Below are 22,150 nucleotides of genomic sequence, written 5' to 3'. Positions count from 1 at the left end.
TACACAACACACATATACACATGCTAGAAATCTGCACGGTCCTTGAAACTCGATGGGTCATTGCAGGTTAGGCACGGCGGTAATGGAAAAATGTGATCAAAAAGAGATGGGAGGTTAACATACCATGGTTTGAAGGGAGTGAGCTACAGTGTTCTATAACTACAAGCCACATATAATATCTGCACCCTGCATGCACAATTTCTAGTAAATGGCTCGCTAGATCTAATAACACACTGATGTGCCCCAATCAGACCCATTGTACTCCAGAGCAATCTTAGCTCTTCTAAAACCCCTTTATATCTATACTGGAATACTTTGACGTATACATATGCACAAGACATAAAGGACAGGGTGCATTCCCTTCCTTAGTCAAACTGGAAGATGGCACTGCTACAAATCAAGAAAGATTGGGCCTGTAAGATGTGGTCATAACCAAATTCCAATTAGGAGTTCGGGGCAATCTGCTGCATCCAGCAAGAAAAAGGATGAGGATGCCATTCTAAAGAAGGAGGAGGAACTCCCTTAATCTTTCCTCTGCAATATCCCTTTCCCTGCTCCCTGCCACTCATCAGTTTGGCACAGATCTTAGGAGCACAGTCTTTGGGGTCAGGCAGACCTACACACAAATTGTGCCTCTATCAGACTAGCTGGGGATCTTAAGGACGTCACAAGCTCCCTATTTCAGATGAGTTGTTGAGATGATTCTGTGAGATCATGAATGTCAAAGTCTCAGCATAGTTTTCGGTACTTAGCAGCTCTTAATAAATAGTAACTGAAATAAGCATTACTGACAGACTGTATTTATTCACTACACACAAAGCCTTGTGGCAGAGATGAAGAAACATGGAGGGAAGGAACTGTTCCTAGTCTACCAAGGCAAACACAGTTACAATGCAAACCATTAAAGCTCTTCAGAGCTGGTGTGCTGGTCTATGGAAGTGAAGTGGGAAGGACCCAGCCCACCTGGGATTATCCAGATGTGAAATCAATGGAAAGGGTATCCTTGGCATAGAAGGAAAAGGTATTTGAAGGGAACTGCAGGATTTAGAGTAGAGTTGGTGACAACTGAAGATGGGCTTTTGAGGGATATTGGGAGGATCAGAGAGAATCCCAGTCTTCTAGGCTGAAATGCAGGAGAACAAATGGCCTTCAGGGAAGAAGGTGGTGCACTTGGCTTTGGACAAGACGAGGCTGGGTGTCTATGGGTTTCTCCATGTCCAGCAGGCAAGTCTAGAGATCAGGAGGAAGATGTGGGCTGGAAGGGTCTGGGAGTCTCACTGTGTGGAAGGCAAGTGCCACGAAGGACCCAAAGAAGAATGCAAACAACGGTGGGAATGAAGAGCTAGAGACCAGGGCAGTGGGATGCTGCCCAGGAAGACACAATTGGTGTTCCTCATGTCTTCTGGGATGTCATCATCATCTTTATCTCGCTCTGGAGAAAAAATGATGGTTTTACTTTAATGTTTATGTTTTTGTCCTAGTAAAAACTTCAGTAGTCATTTAAAATCTTTCTTTAAATGTTTCTCTAAATACATATTCCTTTTAAAGCTAATGTCGGGAAGCAGGTGTAGCTCAAGCAATTGGGCTCTTGTCTACCATATAGGAGGTCCAGGGTTTGATTCCTGGGGCCTCCTGGTGAAGGCCAGGTGGCCTGGGTGGCAAGCTGGCCCATATGGAGTGCTGGCCCATACAGGAGTGCTAGCCCATGCAAAGAGCTGTCCCGCACAGAGCAGAATCCTGATCCATGCAGAGAGCTGGTGCAGCAAGATGAAGCAACAAAGAGACACAGAGGAGAGACAATAAGAGACACAGCAGACCAGGGAGCTGAGCTGGCACAAGAGATTGAGCCCCTGTCTCCCACTCTGGAAGGTCCCAGGTGCTGCCTACAGAGAAGATAAGGAGACACAAAAGAATGCACAGTGAATGGACACAGAGAGCAGACAAGCGGGTAGGGAGAAATAAATAAATACATCTTAAAAAAAATAAAGCTAATGTGTATGTATTTGTATATATTTGTACATATATTTCCATGTAAAAGCTAAAATAACCCTAAAGTGGTAAGTGGAATTATTTTCCAAGGATTTTTTTTAAGATTTATTTTTTATTTATTTCTCCCTCCTCCCCTCCATTCCCCCTATTGTCTGCTCTCTGTGTCCACTCACTGTGTGTTCTTCTGTGTCTGCTTGTATTCTCATTAGGCGGCTCTGGGAACTGATACTGGGACCTTCCAGAGTGGGAGAGAGGCAATTACTCTCGTATACCACTGTGACTCCCTGTTCTGCTATGTCTTCTTATTTTCTTTCCTCTGTGTCTCTTGTTGCATCATCTAGCTGAGCCAGCTCTCCACACTGGCTGGCACTCCTGCATGGGGCAGTTTTCCCGTGCTGGGCAACATTCCCATGCAGGGGGGCACTCCTGAGCGGGGCCGCACTCCTACATGGGACTGGCACTCTACATTGGCCAGCTTGCTCTCAACAGGAGGCCCTGGGCATCGAACCCTGGACCTCCTATATGGTAGATGGGAGCCCAATTTGTTGAGCCACATCTGTTTCCTGTTTTCCAAGCATTTTTGCCAGTAGTTAATAATAAAATGATTTGGCCCACAGAAATCCTATTTATAACTCAAGGCCCAACTTAAATGGCCCTACCCTCATGAAGCTTTCCCCAACTGACCAGGTAAATAGCCAATACAGCACTTATCAGGCTGCATCAGGGTTGACTCGATTATGAGCTAATTGAAAAGAATGGTATCCCACTCCCCTGTGCAGCAGCGCCAGTACCTGACAGAACATTGGCCACTGTGTTGGCACACAAAGGCAGGGTTTGTCCTACCCTGGATTGCCAATCAGCTTATATCCAGGCTATGGTTCCCAAGCATCTCTGGGAAACCTTGGACCCACCAGACTCCAAAGCGAGGGAAAAAGGAGAGACAAAGAGCATGGATGCTCCAGTTCACAAGAGAAAGATGGTTTCACCCTGAGTTCTGTGTCTGCAGCCCAAGGGACTTGTGCACAGCCTGGAATAATCCATGCCAGCCACATACAAAGGATGAGCAGAAAGCAAAGGCCCCTCTGAGGGCTTTTCATGTTTTCCGAGACACCCTCATTAAATGCTGCTGCCTCCAATGACGCCACTGGGCGACCTCGGAGATGAAAAGACATAGCCTCTGAGTCCCAGAATAACAGCTCCCTCGGCAGCCCTTCGCCTCTGCTGACCTGCTGTACCAGTGTGTGAGGCTGGGATGGGGAGTTTTAAGGATAACATGACTGGTATTTACCTGCTCCACTGGCTTCTGCTTTCTTTGAGACAGAAGCACAAGGAGTTATTTCTGAAGCATTGGATCCCTGAGTGCTGAGAGAATAGGCCTCTACAGGAAGCATTTGTGCATTCTAAGCTCAACTCCACAGCAATTCCCCAGGCTGCCTTTTGGGGAAATTGCTGTATTTCAACAGGAATTTGAAGAAACACAAGCAAACTATTAAAAGGCATTTTCTCTATCTGGAAATGGAGACTATCAAGCGCAGCCTACCTCTGCGCAGCTATCACCCACTCAGCAGTGGCCGCTGCGTAAACTGGCTCCCTGGCAAATGCGTTAGATCCAAAGGCAGCATGGAAAATTCACAGGTTGTGAGCCATACTTAACCAAGGCCTGGATAATTCAACCAAGGAGGATTTTCCAGCTCCAAAAGCACTCCTCAGTTTGTGTAACTTCAAGAGGTTGAAAAATAACTCCCAAACCCAACAACATAAGGTAGAAAGGCCCAAGTTCTCCACTTTCTACTAAGGACAAGAAATAAACAACTCACATTTTGGCTCTGCATATGAAAATGGAAAGAAACATTGAAGGATGGATAAAAGAAGATGAGGATTCAGGAAAGCATTGCAGGCAAAGAGAGCATTAGAAGCACATTCACAGTTCCAGATGCATAAAGAAACCCAGCACATTTACACCTTTAGCTACATAGTATGGCTGGTGTTACAGAATATATCAGGGGAAAAGAGGAGACCCAAACTGGGACAGATGACAGAGAATTACAAGTTAATGCTTTCCTCAAATGTCACGGGAGAATGTAGAAGCCCCCTGCCTCTACCTTCTCCCACCCACATACACAAACTTAAAATCTAAGTTCCATGAACACAGAAATTATCTTTGTCTCTTTCATTCACTGGTAAATCCTAAGCATCAAGAATATAATAGTATCTGGTACAAAGAAAGTGATGAATGAGTATTCCTTGACTGTATGAATAAATGAAGTTGTCTGTCCATGACTATTGGTATTATAATCAGTATTCATACCTGGATGTTAATATGAAGTTTCAGTAGAAATTAGTAGTTATTTGTTCTGGGTATCCAATTTGAATGGTTTCAACATTTTTTGTTTCATCTGAGATATAATTGCATGCAATAAAATGAACAGGTCTTGTGTGATAGTTTGATGCATTTCGACATATGTATATGCCTGTGTAACCAAACCCTAATCAAGATAGGGAACATTGCCATCATTCTAGAAAGTTCCCTTGTACTCCTTTCTCATCAATTGCATTTTGTCACATAATCAGTCATTATTCTGACATCTAACCACATAGATATTTATTTTTGCCTCTAATTGAGCTTCATATAAATAGAATCATACAGTATATAATCTTTTGTGTCTAAATTCCTTTGTTCAACAGAATGATTTTGAAATTCATCCGTATGGTCATGTGTATACCAGTTCATTTCTTTTTACTGATAAATAAATTTCAGGATTTTGTGAATATATCACGATTTATCCATTTCCTTATTGATAGACATTGAGCTGTTTCTGATGTTTTTCCTATTTTGAATAAAGTTGCAATGAAAATTCTTGTACAAATATTATTTGGAGGGGGGGAAGGATATGTTTGCATCTCTTTGCGATAAATACCCTGGAGTGGAATTTCTGGTTCATAATGTTTGGTACGTTTCATTTTATAAGAAAGTGTCAAACAGGTTTCCACAGTGGTTGTAATTTTACATCCCCACCAACAATGTATAAGAGTCCACAGTCTTGTCAACACTTCGTATTGTCAGTCTTTTAAATTTTAGCTATTCAGTGTTTATGAAATGGTGTCTCTTTCTGGTTTTAATTTACATGTCCCTGATGATTAATAAGGCTGTGCTTATTGTGCTTTCAAGTGCTTATTGCCAATCTACATAATATCTTTTATGTACTTCTAACTTTCCCAACTTAATTGGGTTGTTTGCTTTTTAATTATTAATTTATAGAAATTCTTTACATATTCTTGATATTAGTTCTTTGTAATATATTTATATTGTTAATATATTCTCCCAATTTGTGGATTGCCTTCTTCATTTTCTCAACAGTGTCATTATATAAGCAAAAGTTTTAAATTTTGATGGAGTCCAGTTTGCCCTTTTCATTGTATACATAATGTTTTTTCCATTCTGTTTGATAAATCTGTGACTTTCTTAGGTCACAAAAAGATTCTCCTATATTTTCTTCTAGAACCTTTATAGTTTAAGCTTTATCGTTAGGTCTGCTTTTTATTTCAAGTTTTGGGTGCTTATTTTTTTTTTGGACAGTGTGAGCTGTGGGTCAATGTTTATTTTTTTCTATTTGAATAGCCATTTGATACAGCACCATTTATTAAAAAGACTTTTCTTTCTCCCATTGTCATGATCACTTGTCAAAAACCATTTGACATACATTTGTGGACTATTTTAATTATTTCAACATTAAGTAAGACATTAGCTATAAAATTTTCAGAGATAAACTATCAAATCATGGAATCACCCTTATTTATTATTAATGGAAACCAAATCTTGTCAAATGCTTTTTCTGCATCTATTAAGATGATCATATAATAGTTCTCCTTTTTTCTGTTAATACGGTAAATTATGTTGATTTTTTTTAATGCTAACCGCTATATAACTAGGATAAACCCCACTTAAGCATGACAAATTATCATTTTCATATATTGTTGGATTATAATTACTAGTATATTGAAAAAGTTTGTGTAGGTTGGTGTTATTTCTTTAAATGTTTGAGAGAATTTACAGAGAAGTCATCTGGGCCAGGAGTTTTTGTTTGTTTTGTTTTAAGGGAAATTTCTTAAGAATTCAATGCATTGTTCTATATTCAGAGTTACTCTACTTCTTCTTGAGTCAGTTTTGGAAATACTGTTTTTCAAGCAATTTAGTCATTTTCTCTACATCATAGAATTTGTTTGCAAAAATATTTTCAATTTAATGTATTAATAAGATCTGAAATATTTGTGATGATATCCCCTTTTGCAATTTTAGTATTTGTTATTTGTGTCTTCTCTCTTTTATCTTCATCATTCTTACTAGGAATGATCAATTTTATCAATTAAAAAAACAGCTTTTGGTTTTGTTGATTTTCTCTGGTTTGTGCTCTACTTTATACATTTTTGCTATTATATTTATTATTTCCTTCCATTTAATTTGATTTACTTTACACTTTCTCTTTCTAGCTTCTGAACATAGAAGCTTAAATTACTGATATTATCCCTATCTTTTTCTAAAATTTAAATTATTTAAGGCTCTGAATTTCCCTCTTAGCACCTCTTAAACTTTAGTCCTCAAATTTTGATATTTCGTGTTTTCATAATCCTTCTGTTCAAATTATTTTCTAATTTCTCTTATAGTTTCTATGGCCCATAGGTTATTTAGAATTATGTTGCATAATTTCCAAACATTTGGGGATTTTCTAGATATCTCTTTGTTACTGACTGCTAATTTAATGATGCTGTGATTTTTAAAAAGTACATTCTGCATTATTTCAGTCCTTTAAAATGTATTAAGACTTGTTTTATCATCAAAAATTTGTTCTACTTTCGTGAATTTTCCATGTGCACTTGAAAGAATTTTGATGCTGTTGGAAGTAGTATGTAAAAACTTCTAAAGCTTCCCCTTTGCCATTTCCTTCTAGGAATCTGTCATTTTCTCACTGAAAGCAAATCTTCTGTTTGCATAGTATAGTTGATTCTTGTTATTCCTGGTAATTATGCTCTGTAAAATCACTGCAAACACTGAATTAGCAACTACTAAACCATTGCTTCTAGGGGAAATACAAGATTAGGTTTCTGCAAGCCTCCAGTCACAATATTTTCAACACTGATCAATGCCTAACTTTGTTTCATGCACATTTCTGTTTAAAGTCACTTTATTTAATACATATCATTCATTCGTTAACATTGAGTTCATAGCCAATAACACTATAATACATGTTAGGTTATCTAATGCACATATTTTCTCCACAAGTCACATCACAGCCTTCCTGCCCTTAGGAACACTAGACAGCACTTCATCACTACACTGGGAATATTTTAAACAGTAAAATCAGGAACAAAAAGTACAAACATGTGAAAAACGTGGTACTAAGCAATCCAAGAAAAAGAAACTAGGTTAAATTAGGAGAGCTGGAACAAGAAGGCAGAGTGTGGCTTTGTTCAACCCCAGCTAAGAATGTATATGTTAGGTGACTCAAATTTTTGACTATTATTTGCTGTTCTGCAAATGATCACAAAAGCACTGCAAATATTGATTTGGGGGCTACCAATAAATCTGAGTGAGTAAGGGGATTTGCAAATATGGAATCTGCAAATGATGAGCTTTGACTGTATTTTCTCTTGGATCCCAGTTAATTCTGAGTGTCCTGCCACATCCTATGTCTTCCTCCCCTGAAGGTCTCTCCAGTCTCCGTTTGATGTGCAAAATGAAAATAAATCTCAAGATGTTGAAGTTTAGAGGGCATTCATTGTTTATCAAAAATGGCAAGATGATAATATTGCCTTCCTTTTCAGGCTCTTACTTCACTCTGTATGTAATATGGGTCTCCATGGTGACTAATTAGAGAGTTGAATTATGTGGAAAAAGGAGTGCCATTGGGACAGATATTATCATTGCATGCATAGGGTCATCTGTAAATTCCTCATGAAGTGTTTTTTCACTGGATTGGGCTGCAGCTTGTGCAGTACATGAGATGATTTTATAATGATACTTTTATTTTTTAATAGTTAACATATGTGTACTAGAAAATGTGTTTCTCCAACCTGTGATTTACAGAGTGGTGCATTTAAGTTTCAAAATTAGTTTATTTAAAGTAACAGATGAAGTCAATGATAATGCAAATATGGTACACAATTATGAAGATCAGGCAAACTAGTGTGGTCATTGATGTACATTCAACATTCACTGCTGCAATGATGTGAACCATACTCTCCCTCACTTTAACTTTAAGTTATTCCAGTCTTTTAAGGACTCAGATTCCTACTGGGATTTCAGAACACTATATAGAGAACAGCACACGATGGCCACAGTTCACCCAGGGAGAGCATTCCAATTGCACCTTACAATGTTTTTGTCTGCCCTGATCCAACAAAAGTACATTCCCAGCTGTGGAATTGGACCTAGAGAAGTTCAACGGGGAATGTTTTCAGAGAAGGAATACTCTGAGCCCCTAGAGTGTCCATGCCTTCATCCCTCCCCTGCAATCTGCATGCAGAAGGATGCTCACCTTCTCCCACTCTCGGTCCTTGTTCAAAACAATCACCACCAGCCTGGGGTGCACCTGGTAGCCTTCCTCTGTGAAGGATAAGTCTTTGCCATCCCAGGTCACGTTGACCATAAATCTAGAGGGAGGAAGAGAGAAAGACAAATGTTTAAGGGAGAATTAAAGAGATGCTGCCATCAGGGTAATGCCAAAAAAGGTGTACTTTTAAAATAAGCAGCCTCTATCTATGGAAGTATTAGTGCTTGTGCAGGTGCTAACAGCCATGCATTCTTTTCCATGAACTGCTGTTCTTTGTTAGAATCCCCGATCCTAAATAGGCTCTACTAACTGACTGGGATTGGCAGATGGAATGGAGGCTTTTTATCCTGCCACATCGAGAGGATTTTGTTCAAGCTGTCTTTTGAGCCATTTGAGGATCTGAAAGCATATTCTATTGTCTTTTAACAAGCTTTCCGAAAGGAAACTTTTTGCTCATAAACCACACATTACACAACTCCAAAGAAATGATCCATCCATTCAATATTCATTCAATTAATATTTACTGTACATTTACTACATACCAGGATGTACCTAGGGCTTGGGGATAAGCAAGGAAATAGACATGATCCCTGCCTGCATGAAGAATATAGTCTAAGGCGAAGGTGGGTTTCACCTGATGAATCCCATAACTCTGACAAGTGCTGTCAAAGAGAGGCAGGTGGACTCTGAGAAAAGGGAACAGGAGTTAAGCAAAGCTTCTGTAAGGAAGTGCAGCTTGACCTGGAAGATGAGGCAACATTAACTAGGTAAGGAAAAGAGTGCTCCAGGACAAGAAGACTGCATGCGCAAAAGCCCTGGGATGGGAGAGAAAATGGCACATAAGAGGGAACTGAATGCAACTCAGTGAACCCAAAAAGAGACAGGGGGATGTGGGATGAGGTGCACCTGGGAAGATGGATGTGGACAGACAGTGCAGCATTTGGCAGAACATGTTAAAGAGTTTTGTCTTTGCCTTGAAACAACAAGAAGACATTACAGGGTTTAATAGAAGTGTACAATCAGATTTTTTGTTTTATAATATCACCTGAAGATTACATAGAGAATGGGTTGGAGGGGGACCAATGTGGATACAGAGGGATTAGTTACAGGGCTCCTATAATCCAGGTGAGAGATGATGGTGGGTTTTGACCCAGGTTGTGGCCGCAAAGGAGGAGGAGAAAAGGGAGAACGAAACTGAAGAGCAGAGGAAACTGGCCAAGCAGAGAGATACTTAGCAGGTAGTCAGTGATGGATTGGGGGTGAGGGAGCAAGAGCTATGAAGGGTGGCTCTTCAGGACCCGCCTTATGTAACACCCTTGCCCTCCACTTACAGCCTAGGTATTTTCATTGCACGTGACAGCCCTACCCCTCCTCAAAGTTACCTTACCTGTACTCAGGCTGGACGGACAGGGACCCAGGCAAAGCACATCTCTCAGGGTTTGGATGGGAGGGTCCCCAAGGGGTCCACATCTCCTTGCAGTTTGAGAAAAAATGGGATGGTTCTTAAAAACTTCCAGGAAAACACGGCTGACACTGCTTACCAGAGGCTCAATAGAGTCTGCTGAATTGAACATTCAAAAACTTTCCCAGAAAGATGGGGTATCTCAATGTTACAGTATTTTCTTACTTTATATTCCTTTAACATCAGGAATGACTGAAGAAGTAAAAAATAATGAGGAGGAGGAGGTTACAAAATTTCCAAGGGGAAAGATTGCATTATGGGTCACATGTCCACCCCTGGGCCAACATAGGACAGAAGGGGTGGTGAGGGGAGAATTCAGTCTCCAAGGACAAGGTGAAAAAAATTAGGCAACAAGGAAAAGAACAAGTACTGTGTATCCGTTCAATGGACTAGTTGGGTCATTACAAATCATATTTTTAAGACAAGTCAATGACAACATGGGAAAAAATGCCCACTATTCAATGTTGAACAAGCATAAAAGAGAATGAGAACAAGGCTTGTCTATGGATGGAAGGAATACAGATACTTTTCATTTTTGTGTATCTTTGTATTTGCCAAAAATTTCTACAATCAAATTTATTTCTTTAGTCAACAGAAAAATAAAACATTGTTATTCTGGAGGAAGAAAAGGGTAATCCATTCAATTTGATGCATTGGGGGTATCATTGCTCATTTCCTGGTAAGATATTTTATTCATTCAACAAATATTAACTGAATGCCTGTTATGTGTCAGGGCTTATGGTGCAGCCTGTAGGCAACAGAATAAAAAACCCAGTCCCTGCCAGACTGCTCCTGACATCTTTCTGTTCAAGGACATAAACACATAAAAATGACAACCCATAGAAAGCCACTTGTGCCTTGGTGGAGATGAAGCGCCAGAAATGGCCACAACACAGAGGAAGGGCCCCTGACTCAAGATTTAAGGAGGGTTTCCTGAGGGCCTTGAAGGATGAGTAGGCATTCACCAGAAGAAGGGGTTGAAGGAGGTAGGAGAAAAGCATTTTGAGCATAGGGATCATCTTAAGTATAGAGTGGTCAGTGAAGGGTGTGAGAGGCAGGGGGACCAGAAGGTAGCTTAGGAAGGCCAACAGGTAAGGTACACGGAGCGGAAAGAGGTTGAGAGGGTGCCTGAAGCCAGATCAGGGGGAACCTCGTATGACACACTAAAGTGTTTGGATTGTGCCCAGAAGACCATGAGGAGCCAAGAAAGGTTTTAACTAAAGGAGTGATGTGCTCAGATTTGCTGCCAGCGGAAGCAGAGATACAAGTGCTTCTTCAAATTTGAAGAGAACTTCAACATTTTCATTTACAATTTAAAAATCAGCCACACAATTGAAACACTTTTTTCTCTTCTGCTTTTTTTTTTCCCTTTGATGCTTTCTGGCTGGTGGGCAATGAACGAAACGGATGTGGTCCAGAGAGATACGTCTGACGGCTCCTTTCAGATCCTGTGCTTGACATTCTTGACAAGAAATTAACAGGGACTGGAGGCTTAGCAGAGAACTGAACTTTGGTCAAATGCTTCACTATCAATTGCCTTTTAAAGTAACTTCTTATTTTTCAAGCTGTCTTCTTGGTTTTATTCCCCAAGTTATTTTCAGTCCCTATCACATTGTCTGGCACACTGCGGGAGCTCAGTTAACATTTGGTGGCTGAGTATGTTGACAAACCATCTCCAGGCATGCCACCCATCCATCCACCCATCTATCCATCAATACATTCATCTGTCCTTCCATCCAACAGACATATTTGAATACCTATGTGCCAAACCCTGGGATAAGTAAACAGATATAAAATAACCAAACACACTTCAGTTTCCAGGTTTGGAGAGAGAGACACACTCGATTACATTAAAGAATAGTAAGTGTTAAACCAGGACATGTATTGCCTGGGTTGGTTAAGTGCATAAAGGGTAGAGTGACTGAATCCATTGGGGAGGGAGGATTTTAATGAGGAAAGAGAGTAGATGTTTGGGTGGTGTCAAGAAGGAGCAGGAGTTGGCCAGGTGAATGACAGAGGTAAGAGAGAAAGCACACTGCATGAAGGAAGCTGGAGAAACCCCAAGAATTTAGACTTTATCCTGGGTTTATTGGTGGTAGTGTGAGGCAAAGCTTGAAGAGCACATTTGCAAGAGGTAGGTAGATGAGTATGTGAGGATTTTTAGTAATTGAAGCGAGAAATAGGGTAGAATGGGTCCAGGGAAGCAACAATTAGAGTAGAGAGAGAAGATGAATAGGAAACTCTGATCATGGACTTTCTATATAAAAATGTAGGGAAAGACCACCAGTGGCCTTTACCTGAACTTGTAGAAAATGATTTACCAAGTCACTTTGTAATTCCTGTTTGAAAGACAGTTAGACAAGCCAATTCATTAGGATTTTATGCTTGTATCCTATGAGCTCAAAGTCATGTTTCAGTAGCCTAATACAGTCAGGCAAATAAATTTCAGGTTGGATCTGCCTGAAATGTGGGTGAAAACTGAAAAATTTAATTATGGAAAGGTTTAGAAATATCCAGTTTGTTATCTATTTGGAAAAGGCAGACCAAAGAATGAATGTTTGGGTTTTGACATGGACATTGGGTACCGAGGACTGTCCTCCACAGGGTTATGTGAACTGAATGTCACAGCCATCATTTTAATCAAGAAGCGACATGTCCTGTTAAGCACCCACTCTTTCTTTCAATTTTGCCAGTTGAATTAACTTAAATCTCCTTTAATTTCCCATCTCTATGTCCTCTGCTCATTCCCTTTCTTTCATTTTGTCGTGAAATCAGATGGAATTAGTGGGGTGATTATTTAGATGCAATCATGTTTCTTCAGATGATATGGAAATTCTCATGTTCCAGATTCTCTGTTGTTTCCTTTAAGAATCAATATTCTGGAGTAACGACCTGCCCATACCCAATGTTAATATTATCTCTTTTCTTCCTATTAAAGAGTCTTCAGTCCCTTGGGAGAAAAAAAAAAAACTTGAACAGAAATTTTTGCTGAACAGTAATTTCATTATGAAGTTGGCAGGGAGCAAGTACCTATTACCTTCAATTCCCCCATCCAATTTCTAGGAAGGGCAATCCATATTTCCTTGGGCTTTCTTCCCATTTAAACATGCTCCAAAGTAAAATTCTTTACCTAGGGAAATACCATTATATACCACATTGCTCAGTTTCCATTAACACCTGCTGAGCATGTGTATTAAACAGTAAAATCTTATCACCATTTTGCTTATCTCTGGGAAATTGATTATATGCCTTTAGTGACCAGATAAAATATCAGAAATTCTGGCTACTGCTAAGCTTCAAATTACAGCTTCAAAATTTCCATCAGGAACAATAAATACAGGAAAACATGCTGGCAAAAAATAGGGGAGGGCTTTCTACGGCTTTGCAGAGTCCACTTCTGTCTTCTTATCATTCATTGGTGGTGGCATTCCAAGGAGTTTTATTTTGTGGTCACTGGCATACAGAAAACTAACCCAGAAAATCTGTAAATATATGTGACACACATGCCTGCAAATTTCCTTTCCTATCTGCAGTCTTAGGTGTATTAAGCTGAAGTCTAAGTGAAATAAACATCTCCCAACTGCTTGCATTTTGTGCTTTATGAATTGTTTTCTCTTTATTTTTTTCATTATTTCTTTTTTTCTTCCCTTCTCCCTCCCCTGCCCTGCTGTTTTTGCCGTCTGTGTCCATTCATTGGGAGATCCTCTGTATCCATTTCTCTTTTTGTCTTCTCTTCTCATCTTTCTCCTCTAGGATTCTCTGGGATTCGATCCTGGGAACCTCTGATGGGGGAAGAGTTTCCCTGTCAATTGTGCCACCTCAGTTCCTGGTTTCTGCTGCACTTCACCTTGACTGTCCCCTTTGTCTCTCTCTTGTTGCATCATCATCTTGCTGCATGACTTACAAGCAGGGGCACTGGCTCACCGGGTGGGCATTTGGCTTGCTGTGCGGACACTTGGCTCACCACATAGGCACTCAGCTCGCCACATGGGCACTTGGCTCACCACATGGGCACTTGGCTCATGGCACAGACACTCAGCTCACCACGTGGGTACTGGCTCACCATGGAGGCATGCTTTCTCTTCTTCTTTTTCACCAGGAGGTCCCAGGGATTGAACCTGGGTCCTCCCGTATGGTAGGCGGAGGCCTTATCACTTTAGCCACATCCGCTTCCCTATGAATTGTTGGTTAATGGGGATCACAGACAGCAATGAGAAAGAGGGAGGCTCTATATCTTATATTATGATTGAAAAGAAATTGTGCCAGAGTTGTCAAGGTCTCCCTTAGATCTGCCTAATATGGTAGCCACCAGCCACGTGTGGCTATTGAGTCCTTTAAGCGTGGCTAGTCTGAATTGAGATGTGCTGTAAGTGTGAAATACACACTGGATTTTGAAGACTTGGTGTATAAGATAATGTAAAAGATCTTGTTAATATGTTTTATATTTAGTCTATGTTGAAATAATTTGGACATATTGGGTTAAATAAAGTACATTATTAAAATATATGTTAACTGCTTCTCTTTTACTTTTTAATACGTTACTAGAAAATATGAAGGTGTGTTGTATTTTGATTGGACAGCTGTTCTCATGCTGATGTTTTTATTTTTATTTTTTTTACCTAGTAGATTGCATGGTGAGGGTAGGGATCTAGTCGATTTTGTTCAGTCTTGCATTTCTAGTCCCTGGAAGGGTACCTGGGCATGAACTAATGCTGAATAAATATCTGCAGGATAAATAAGAGAATGAAATGCTTTTTTTATATTGCCAAGGTATCTTGATGTCAAGGAAAGACTTGCACAGGCTTTGTGGTGAGACAGAGCTGAGATCAGAGCCTGTCCCTGCAATTCTCTAGCTGTGTGGCCTTGGACAGCATCTTTAGAATTCTCTGAGCCTCCATTTTCTTCTTTGTAAAAAGGCACAGGGCCCAGGCATGACAGTTTCATATGGTTTAACCTAGCACATACCTAACTTACAGGTTTCTTGTCAGGAATAGAGATAATGCACATGAAACGCCTAGCACAATGTCTGGTATACAGCTGTTGCCTAATAAATGGTAATTAATATTATTTAAATTTTCCATGTATTTTCATTAGTTTTTCACCCTATCGTATTTTCTAACACCCCACCCCAAATGCATTTTGGCCTTTTTAAAGCCATGCTTATCTTTCCCATAGTGTACTCAGTTCTAGGGTTCCTTTGTCCTTTTGTATAAAAATAATAATAATAATAACCATATATGGCTGTTTAAGCTCCTTTAGCTATTATTTAAAATGTCTCATTCTTCAGATTTCTTTATCTCTTTTTCCTTTCAGTCATAAGTCTCCATTAACTTCCCAAATCTGATTATTTGAAATATTCTCTAGACATATTTATTATTCACTATTCCCCTTTAGACTTTAATTCTCATACTGTTTCATAAATGCCACCATAATCCATTTAGTGTTTCTCAATTCTCAGTTAATTTTCCATCTGCTTTGCCATTTCCCAAGTTCCCTGGGCCATTTCCCAAATCACACTATCCCTTAAATGCTTCTTCAAATTGCCCTGCATATCACAGTTTTTCGTTTGTCATTTAATTTGCATGTTTTTAAAAACAGAGTCACTGTTTTCTTTAACCTCTTCTCAAGTCTCAAGACAGTCTCATTCAAAAAAAATAAAACATTGCTGTTTCCAGCTTTTCCTGTTGATTTGCATTCCCTTCGACTTTGAGGTCTGGCTCCGTGTTCTCTCCTCTTCCATTAAACCCACCTCTCCCTTCTTCAGCTAAGGCTCACCGTATTCTCACCAGTCTTTGACTCTCAACTTATGCACTGCTCCTCCCTTCCTTCTCCTGCACACTCTGGCACCGTCTCTTCTCAGCAAGCTTCACAATAGCTGCACTTTTCTCTTCGCCCTGGTACTCAGTGTCATGGACTCAGGGACGGTTTGCGGTTTCCCTTGACCATTACCAATGGCCTGCCAGCAGAGCTGAGACTTAACTGCCAGGACAGAAATGTAGTAACTCTAACACACAGATTTGCATATTCTAAACCTGCATTACCCAAAAGAAGTTCAGAAACTACAGTATAAAAGAAAAAGAATGTAAAAACTGGGTTAAAAAAAAAGAAGAAAGACGTATTGTATACGCTTTCAACTCAAATTCTATTGTAGCCAATTAAAAAACATACTAGTCATAGTGGCTGAGCAATACTAAATTAAAATAAAAATTAGGGTGGTAGAAAGTAAGTTCCCTATAGGCAGTGATCTTTGTCAGTTTTCACCACTGCTGATGCTAAAGCACCTAGAAGACTGTATTGCAGAGTAAGAGCTTAAAAATATTTATTGAATGAAAGAGTGAGTGAATGAGCACATAGCCCTCCAGGATCTCGTTCATTCAACATTTAGTTCCAGTGCAACAACTGCAAAAAGGCAGTTTTGCAAGACTGTTGAGATTTGGAATCTGAGAGCTTGGGTTAGAGTCCAGTTTTTAATCTCAAGTACCTAATCTAAATTCTCTGAGCATTCATTTCCTCTTCCATAGAAGTGAGGTCATACTAGCCATTTTGCTGGGTAATTATAGAGATTGAATGAGATGAAATTTAGTGAGATAAGGTACGTAAGGTGGCCTACAGACTGCTTGGCACATCATGGGTGCCTGATAAATGAAGGTATGCATGGTCGTGCTTGTCACAGTTTAAATAATTAACTTTTCCCTTCCTCAAATTTGAGGTACTAGGCCTTCTTTTAAATGCTGAAGGATCAATTTGACTGCTAGTGCCAGGCCCCCAAGGATCCCGCAATGCTCTTTCTCCCAGTCCCCAACCCCAAAGAGAAGGAACGGATCTGGTTGTCACCCCTGCAGGACGCCAGGCTGCCAGGGGGCTGGGTCCACTCTGGCGAGAAGGCAGCGGCCCCAGGCACCAGCCCACCGGGCCCTCTATGGTGAGCACACGTGAGCCCGAGGTGACTTTTGGGGGATTAGCCCTCACATGCCATCTTTGGTAACATAATAACCTCTAAGTCTAAAACTTGGAATAAGTAAATTAGGAAAAATTGTTATTGTAAAAATGACCACCACCCCAAGGCAGCATACCTGCCTCAGCTGGCCAAGACTGAGAAACCAGGGAGCAGGGCCATATATAGGGCAGACTCCAAACTGCATCCCCTGATCCTACTTTGCCAGGGGATATTGCAACAAAATCGCTCTTGGAATCCCATTCTGCTCTTCTTCCCTATATGGGAGTCCTTTCAGGAACCCATGGCAGGGGACCTGGAAATTCTGAACAGTATTTTGTAATACCATCAAAATAGCACCAAATGATATCATCATGACTCCCTAATAACTATGCCTCAGCTAACTATTTGGAATTGGCTTGCTCAGCAGTTCACAAAACCTCCTCATGTAATAAGCATCTATTCCAAGAGAGCAGAAAAAAGCAGGCAACCTGGCAGGCAGTTTCTCTCTGTTCACTTGGTCACTTGGTGTCTACATCACCAAACCATCTGAGAGCTCAAGGAGGCAGACGTGTGTGGATTTTGCCCACCCTACCACCCTTCCTCCCAAAATATAGAATGAGATGATGTGGATCAACGGATACCAATTCAAGGTGCAGTTTTACGTAAGAATTTCTGGATTTCCCTGCACTGGAAGTTAAGTTCTGCGACCGCAGGGCTTTTGTGTTTTGTTCACGGTTTAGCCCTTTTCCAGAACCTGTGACGGTGGTTGGCACAGAGAAGATGCTCGATACATATTTGTTGAGTTAACGAGAAGTCTCAGTCCTGCTCTGCCATAACTCGCTGCCCTTAGACCATGGGCCCTGCTCTATTTGTGTGCTCGGTGGGTCACCGGGGGTCTGATGAGGAAACTCAGAGCCACAGGGGAGAGGCTGGGGATGCGAAGCAGTGGGAGTCCAGGATCCCTCCCCGCTTTATTCTTACGATAGCGTACTTCCTTATAAGACATTATGTGGGGAAAATCATATTCTCCTGCTTTCATGAATCAACTAAACAAACAAGCCCCAAACCCTGAAGTGTATTCCTTCATGCTGGGGCATAGAAAGAGCACCAGTCTTCAAGGCAGGAGACCTATGCCCTTGTCCCACTTCTGCGGATGTTGAAGAAAGGGGCAAAGTGCATTTAGCGCCTAATTTGTAGTAAAGGCTGTATCAGACATGTTCCAGATGTTACCTGAATTCTCACACTAAGAACTAAATATCATTTTTCCTATTTTATGTAGAGAAAACAAAGGCTCAGAGAGGTTTATTATGGTACCAAAGGGTACACAGGAAGCCATGTACTTTTGGTTGTCCAACGTACTTTCTCCTTTTCTGCCATAGTAATAGAAACTCCCATTTTTAACTGTGCAAAAAGCCTCCTCTAATGGGGTTTCCATTTCCCAGCCTCCCTTGAAGCTAGGCAAGGCTATATGACTATGTTATTGTCAATAAGATGAGAGAAGATGTAATATGTATAACTTCCTAAGAAGTATCCTTAAAAGAAGGGGTGAGTCCTTCTTTGCTCTCTCCTCCTTTCTGTTCCTGCAATGCAAACATAATGGCTGGAGCAATACCCACTGTCTTGGGCCATAAGGTAGAAGGCACAGACTGAAGGAGGCAGAGCCACAGCCAGCTGGAGCCTGGGCTCTTGACACTGAGCCCACACCAGCGCTGGACCACCTTTGGAATTCTTCTATACGAGAGAGAATTAAATGCCTATCTTGTTTAAACCACTTTCATGTTTTGAGCTTTCTGTCATTTGAAAACAAAAGTAATCCTATCTGGTTTAAGAGGTAGAGTAATGATTTGAACCAAAATCTTTTGGATCCCAAAGCCTTTGAATTAAGCTGCACCATCTCCTAATTAGTTTTCCTGCCCTTCAGTTACCTCAAAATGTAGGAGTGAGACCACATATTCCTTTGTTTCTTTCCAGCTCTGCAATTCTTCATTCTGGCTCCTGATTTTATTCCCAATACAGTGTATTCAACTTACCTCCATCTTCAATCTAAACCCAATATATTTTTTTTCAAGACTGATTTCAAGCTCCATTTCTTCCAAGTGCCTTTCCTGACAATCTTTCCTTCTCTGGGCTCTTTTTAATCCATCCCTCACATTCTAGCCCTTAGCAATACATTATCTCCTACTGTTCTCTATAGATTTCTCATTCACATACTCTGTCCTAATAACAGTAAAGAACAGGTCTCGGTTTCAGTCATTCGTGTTCACCTAGCACCTTGCTGTTGGGCACAACATGCTCAACATTTATTGACTTAATTTAAAAAGCAGAGCATCAGTCTTCACCTAGGGACCTGGTTTTTCTCACTTCACACAACATACGAGACTGAGTGATAAAGGTGAGCCAGACCACGTGTCCCTGCCTACTCGTGTTCTGCAGCTCTCAGAGCTTTCCATCTGCTGTGTCATGTGTCCACCCTTCAAGATCACCTCAAATACCACCCCACCCTAGGTCTGACCTGAATCCTCCAAATTAAATATACCCTCTCCTGACTTTCAAGCCTTATTTATCATACAGAATGCTCCTTTCCTAGAGTGTAACTTGATGGTTTACGTGTAGTCCCAGCCACCACTTGGAGTGAATTTTAAAAAGACACTTCTTTTTGAAGACCCTTTACTACCACCTGCCAGAAGAACTGTGAAAATAAAACGCAAATGTTTGAAGAATGTGACTGGAAGGGAACCTGCTCGACTTGTGTAATTCATAACCTCCACTACTCTCTCACTTCTGCCAGATTATGAACCCCTGAGAACAAGAACCCTATCATACTTGACTTCATAGACTATGTGGTGGTTTGGAGCTGTGTACCCCAGAAAAACACGTTCTTAAACTTAATCCATTCCTGTACACATTGTACGTAGGATATTTTGATGAGGTTACTTCCGTCAAGGTGTGGCACAAACCAGTCATGATGGGTTCTAATCCTATTACTGGAGTACTTTATAAGCAGAATGAAATTCAGATAGAAAGAGAGAAAGCCACAGGAAGCAAGAAGCTGAAGGTCAATGGAACCCGGAAGAGGCCGCCATATGCATTGCCATGGGAAAGAGGAGCCCAGGACCAGGAGCGGCCAGTCCCAGAACACCACCCTCAGGAGAAAAGCATCACCTTGATTATGTCTTGATTTGGACTTACTCCTAGCCTCAAAACCGGGAGCTAACAATTTAAGGCAACCCATTGCATGATATTTGCTCGGGCAGCAAGGAAACTAAGATAGCCTATAACCCACTACTATACACTCTGGGAGAATTATGAGATAGAGAGAAAAGCAAACCCAGGGAGAGGCTAACTGGACCAAAGATTACATCCCCCATTTTAGCTTTGTACCCTTAAGCAAATCACACAAGTTCTCTGAGACTCAGCTTACTGCTGTGTCAATGGGGATGACACCCCGTAGGTTTGTTGTGAGGTTCTGTGGTGATAGTGGTAAAAGTTACAAGAGAGCATTTGATCATTTCTTGACTGACATCCATTAATAGTGTGATCCATCATCCCAGGTCACCGGGGATGGAAGAGTTTCCTGGGATGTGGGACTCTCAATGCTAAAACTAGGACCTTTAAATTATGGACGACCATTAAGAATCTGGTCTGCTGATTAAAAAATTTAAATCAAAGAAAGCCTTCAAATCCATGTCTTCAGCACATCAATTCAACAAACAATTATTAATTGAGTGCCTACTATAGCCAGCAAAGAAAGTGCAGAAGACAAGGAGGTAAATAAAATACTTGTGGTCCCTTCTCTGCAGTCATTTAGAGATTATGGGGAAAGGAGATATTATACAAATAAAATAGACGGTTATGGCCCTGATGCAGTGGGAATATTAGCACGGGAACCTAACCTATCAGAATACAATTTTAATCTTCTATCTCCATTTCCTTTCTTGTTTTTCCCCAGGGAAAATACCTAACGGAATTCTTAGGAGGAGTTAGCACTTCACTGAATGCCTTCCAAGATTGGGCAGGCAACAGAAAATGAGCGAAATGCAAGTTCACAGGGCATGGCAGAAGCCCCAGCTACAGTCATTCAGATTCATGCAAAAATACTAATGCAAATGAAATCAAGCACATTACTGACCATTCATTTAAACCCTCTCTTCTACATGAACTTAAGAATATTTGTGTTTGGTCCCCTTACAGCTTATAGGCCTGCATCCCTCCTGGAGTGGGTAGTGGCTTACAGTAAGCCCCCTTCTCTGGGAAAAGCCTCCCCTATGTAAATGCTCTTCTCCCCTGGCCATAAAAGATAGATCTGACAGGGGTGCACCTGTCCCAAGCCAGACCAATCAAATGTTCTCTCCCAGGAATTTGGACCTCAGTAAGTGAGCCACAGAGAGCCAGAACTGTTGGCTCTACTTCAGGGATGAATGAATGTTGCCTCACCTTCTGTCTTATCCAATGCTTGGCTGCTCACCTTTTACTTTGATTTTTTAAGACACCCCAGTAGTCTCGATATATTTTCTTTCATTCCTTCTTCATTACCTCCTTTAAAAAGTGCTACTCAGAGTAAATTTCTGGGTATGAAAATAACCTTGAGTAATACTTTACTCCCACCTGAGCTGTTTTAATATCTTCATTGGTCTGCAGATTCCTGATTATCATCATACTCCCATCCCCACCCCCATTCCACACACACACACTCATACTAAACCCAGTGTCAGATAAGTGTTCTGATGATGCACAGCCTTTCTCAGATATCTGCAATGTCTCCCTGTTGTCTTCAAAATAAAATCCATGTTCCTTAGGTAATTTTAATCTCCAACCTTATTTCCTAAAACTGTTCTTTACATATCCTGCATTGGAGGGAAACCAAACAACTCATTGTGTGATTTCCTACCTTTGGGTTTGTTTTGTTTTGTTTTATCAATTTTCTCCACTGGAACAGCAGTGATAGCTGTTGTTTCCAGATACTTCCATTTTCTGATAATAGATCTTCTCTTAGTTTGACAGTAAGAGTATTTCTGGGGAAGTGGATGTGGCTCAACATATAGAGCGTCCACTTACCATATAGGAGGTCCAAGGGTTCAATACCCAGGGCCTCCTGGCTCATGTGGTGAGCTGGCCCATGTACAGTGCTCCTGCACTCAAGGAATGCCGGCCCATGCATGGATGCCCCTACATAAGGTGCCCCCATGCAAGAAGTGGGCCCTGTGCAAGGAGAGC

The 22,150-nt window shown here is 40.8% G+C and overlaps 1 protein-coding gene across 6 annotated transcripts in view; it reads right to left on the bottom strand.

The window, feature by feature from the left end:
- The window catches only part of GRIN2A (glutamate ionotropic receptor NMDA type subunit 2A), a 456,692-nt gene that overhangs the window by 173,557 nt on the left and 260,985 nt on the right, over positions 1 to 22,150 (bottom strand). For all 6 annotated transcript variants that reach the window (XR_009183080.1, XR_009183081.1, XR_011647224.1 and 3 more), the window contains exon 5: positions 8,523 to 8,637. Coding sequence is in view for 2 of the 6 variants with exons in the window: in XM_012526023.4 (XP_012381477.1) it covers positions 8,523 to 8,637 (115 nt within the window). In the remaining 4 variants the exon portion in view is untranslated. The remainder of the gene's footprint in view (positions 1 to 8,522; positions 8,638 to 22,150) is intronic.

This window comes from Dasypus novemcinctus, chromosome 23 (genome assembly GCF_030445035.2).
Source record: "Dasypus novemcinctus isolate mDasNov1 chromosome 23, mDasNov1.1.hap2, whole genome shotgun sequence".
In the NCBI taxonomy this organism is placed as follows: Eukaryota; Metazoa; Chordata; class Mammalia; order Cingulata; family Dasypodidae; genus Dasypus; species Dasypus novemcinctus.
This window is presented reverse-complemented; position numbering and strand designations above follow the sequence as displayed.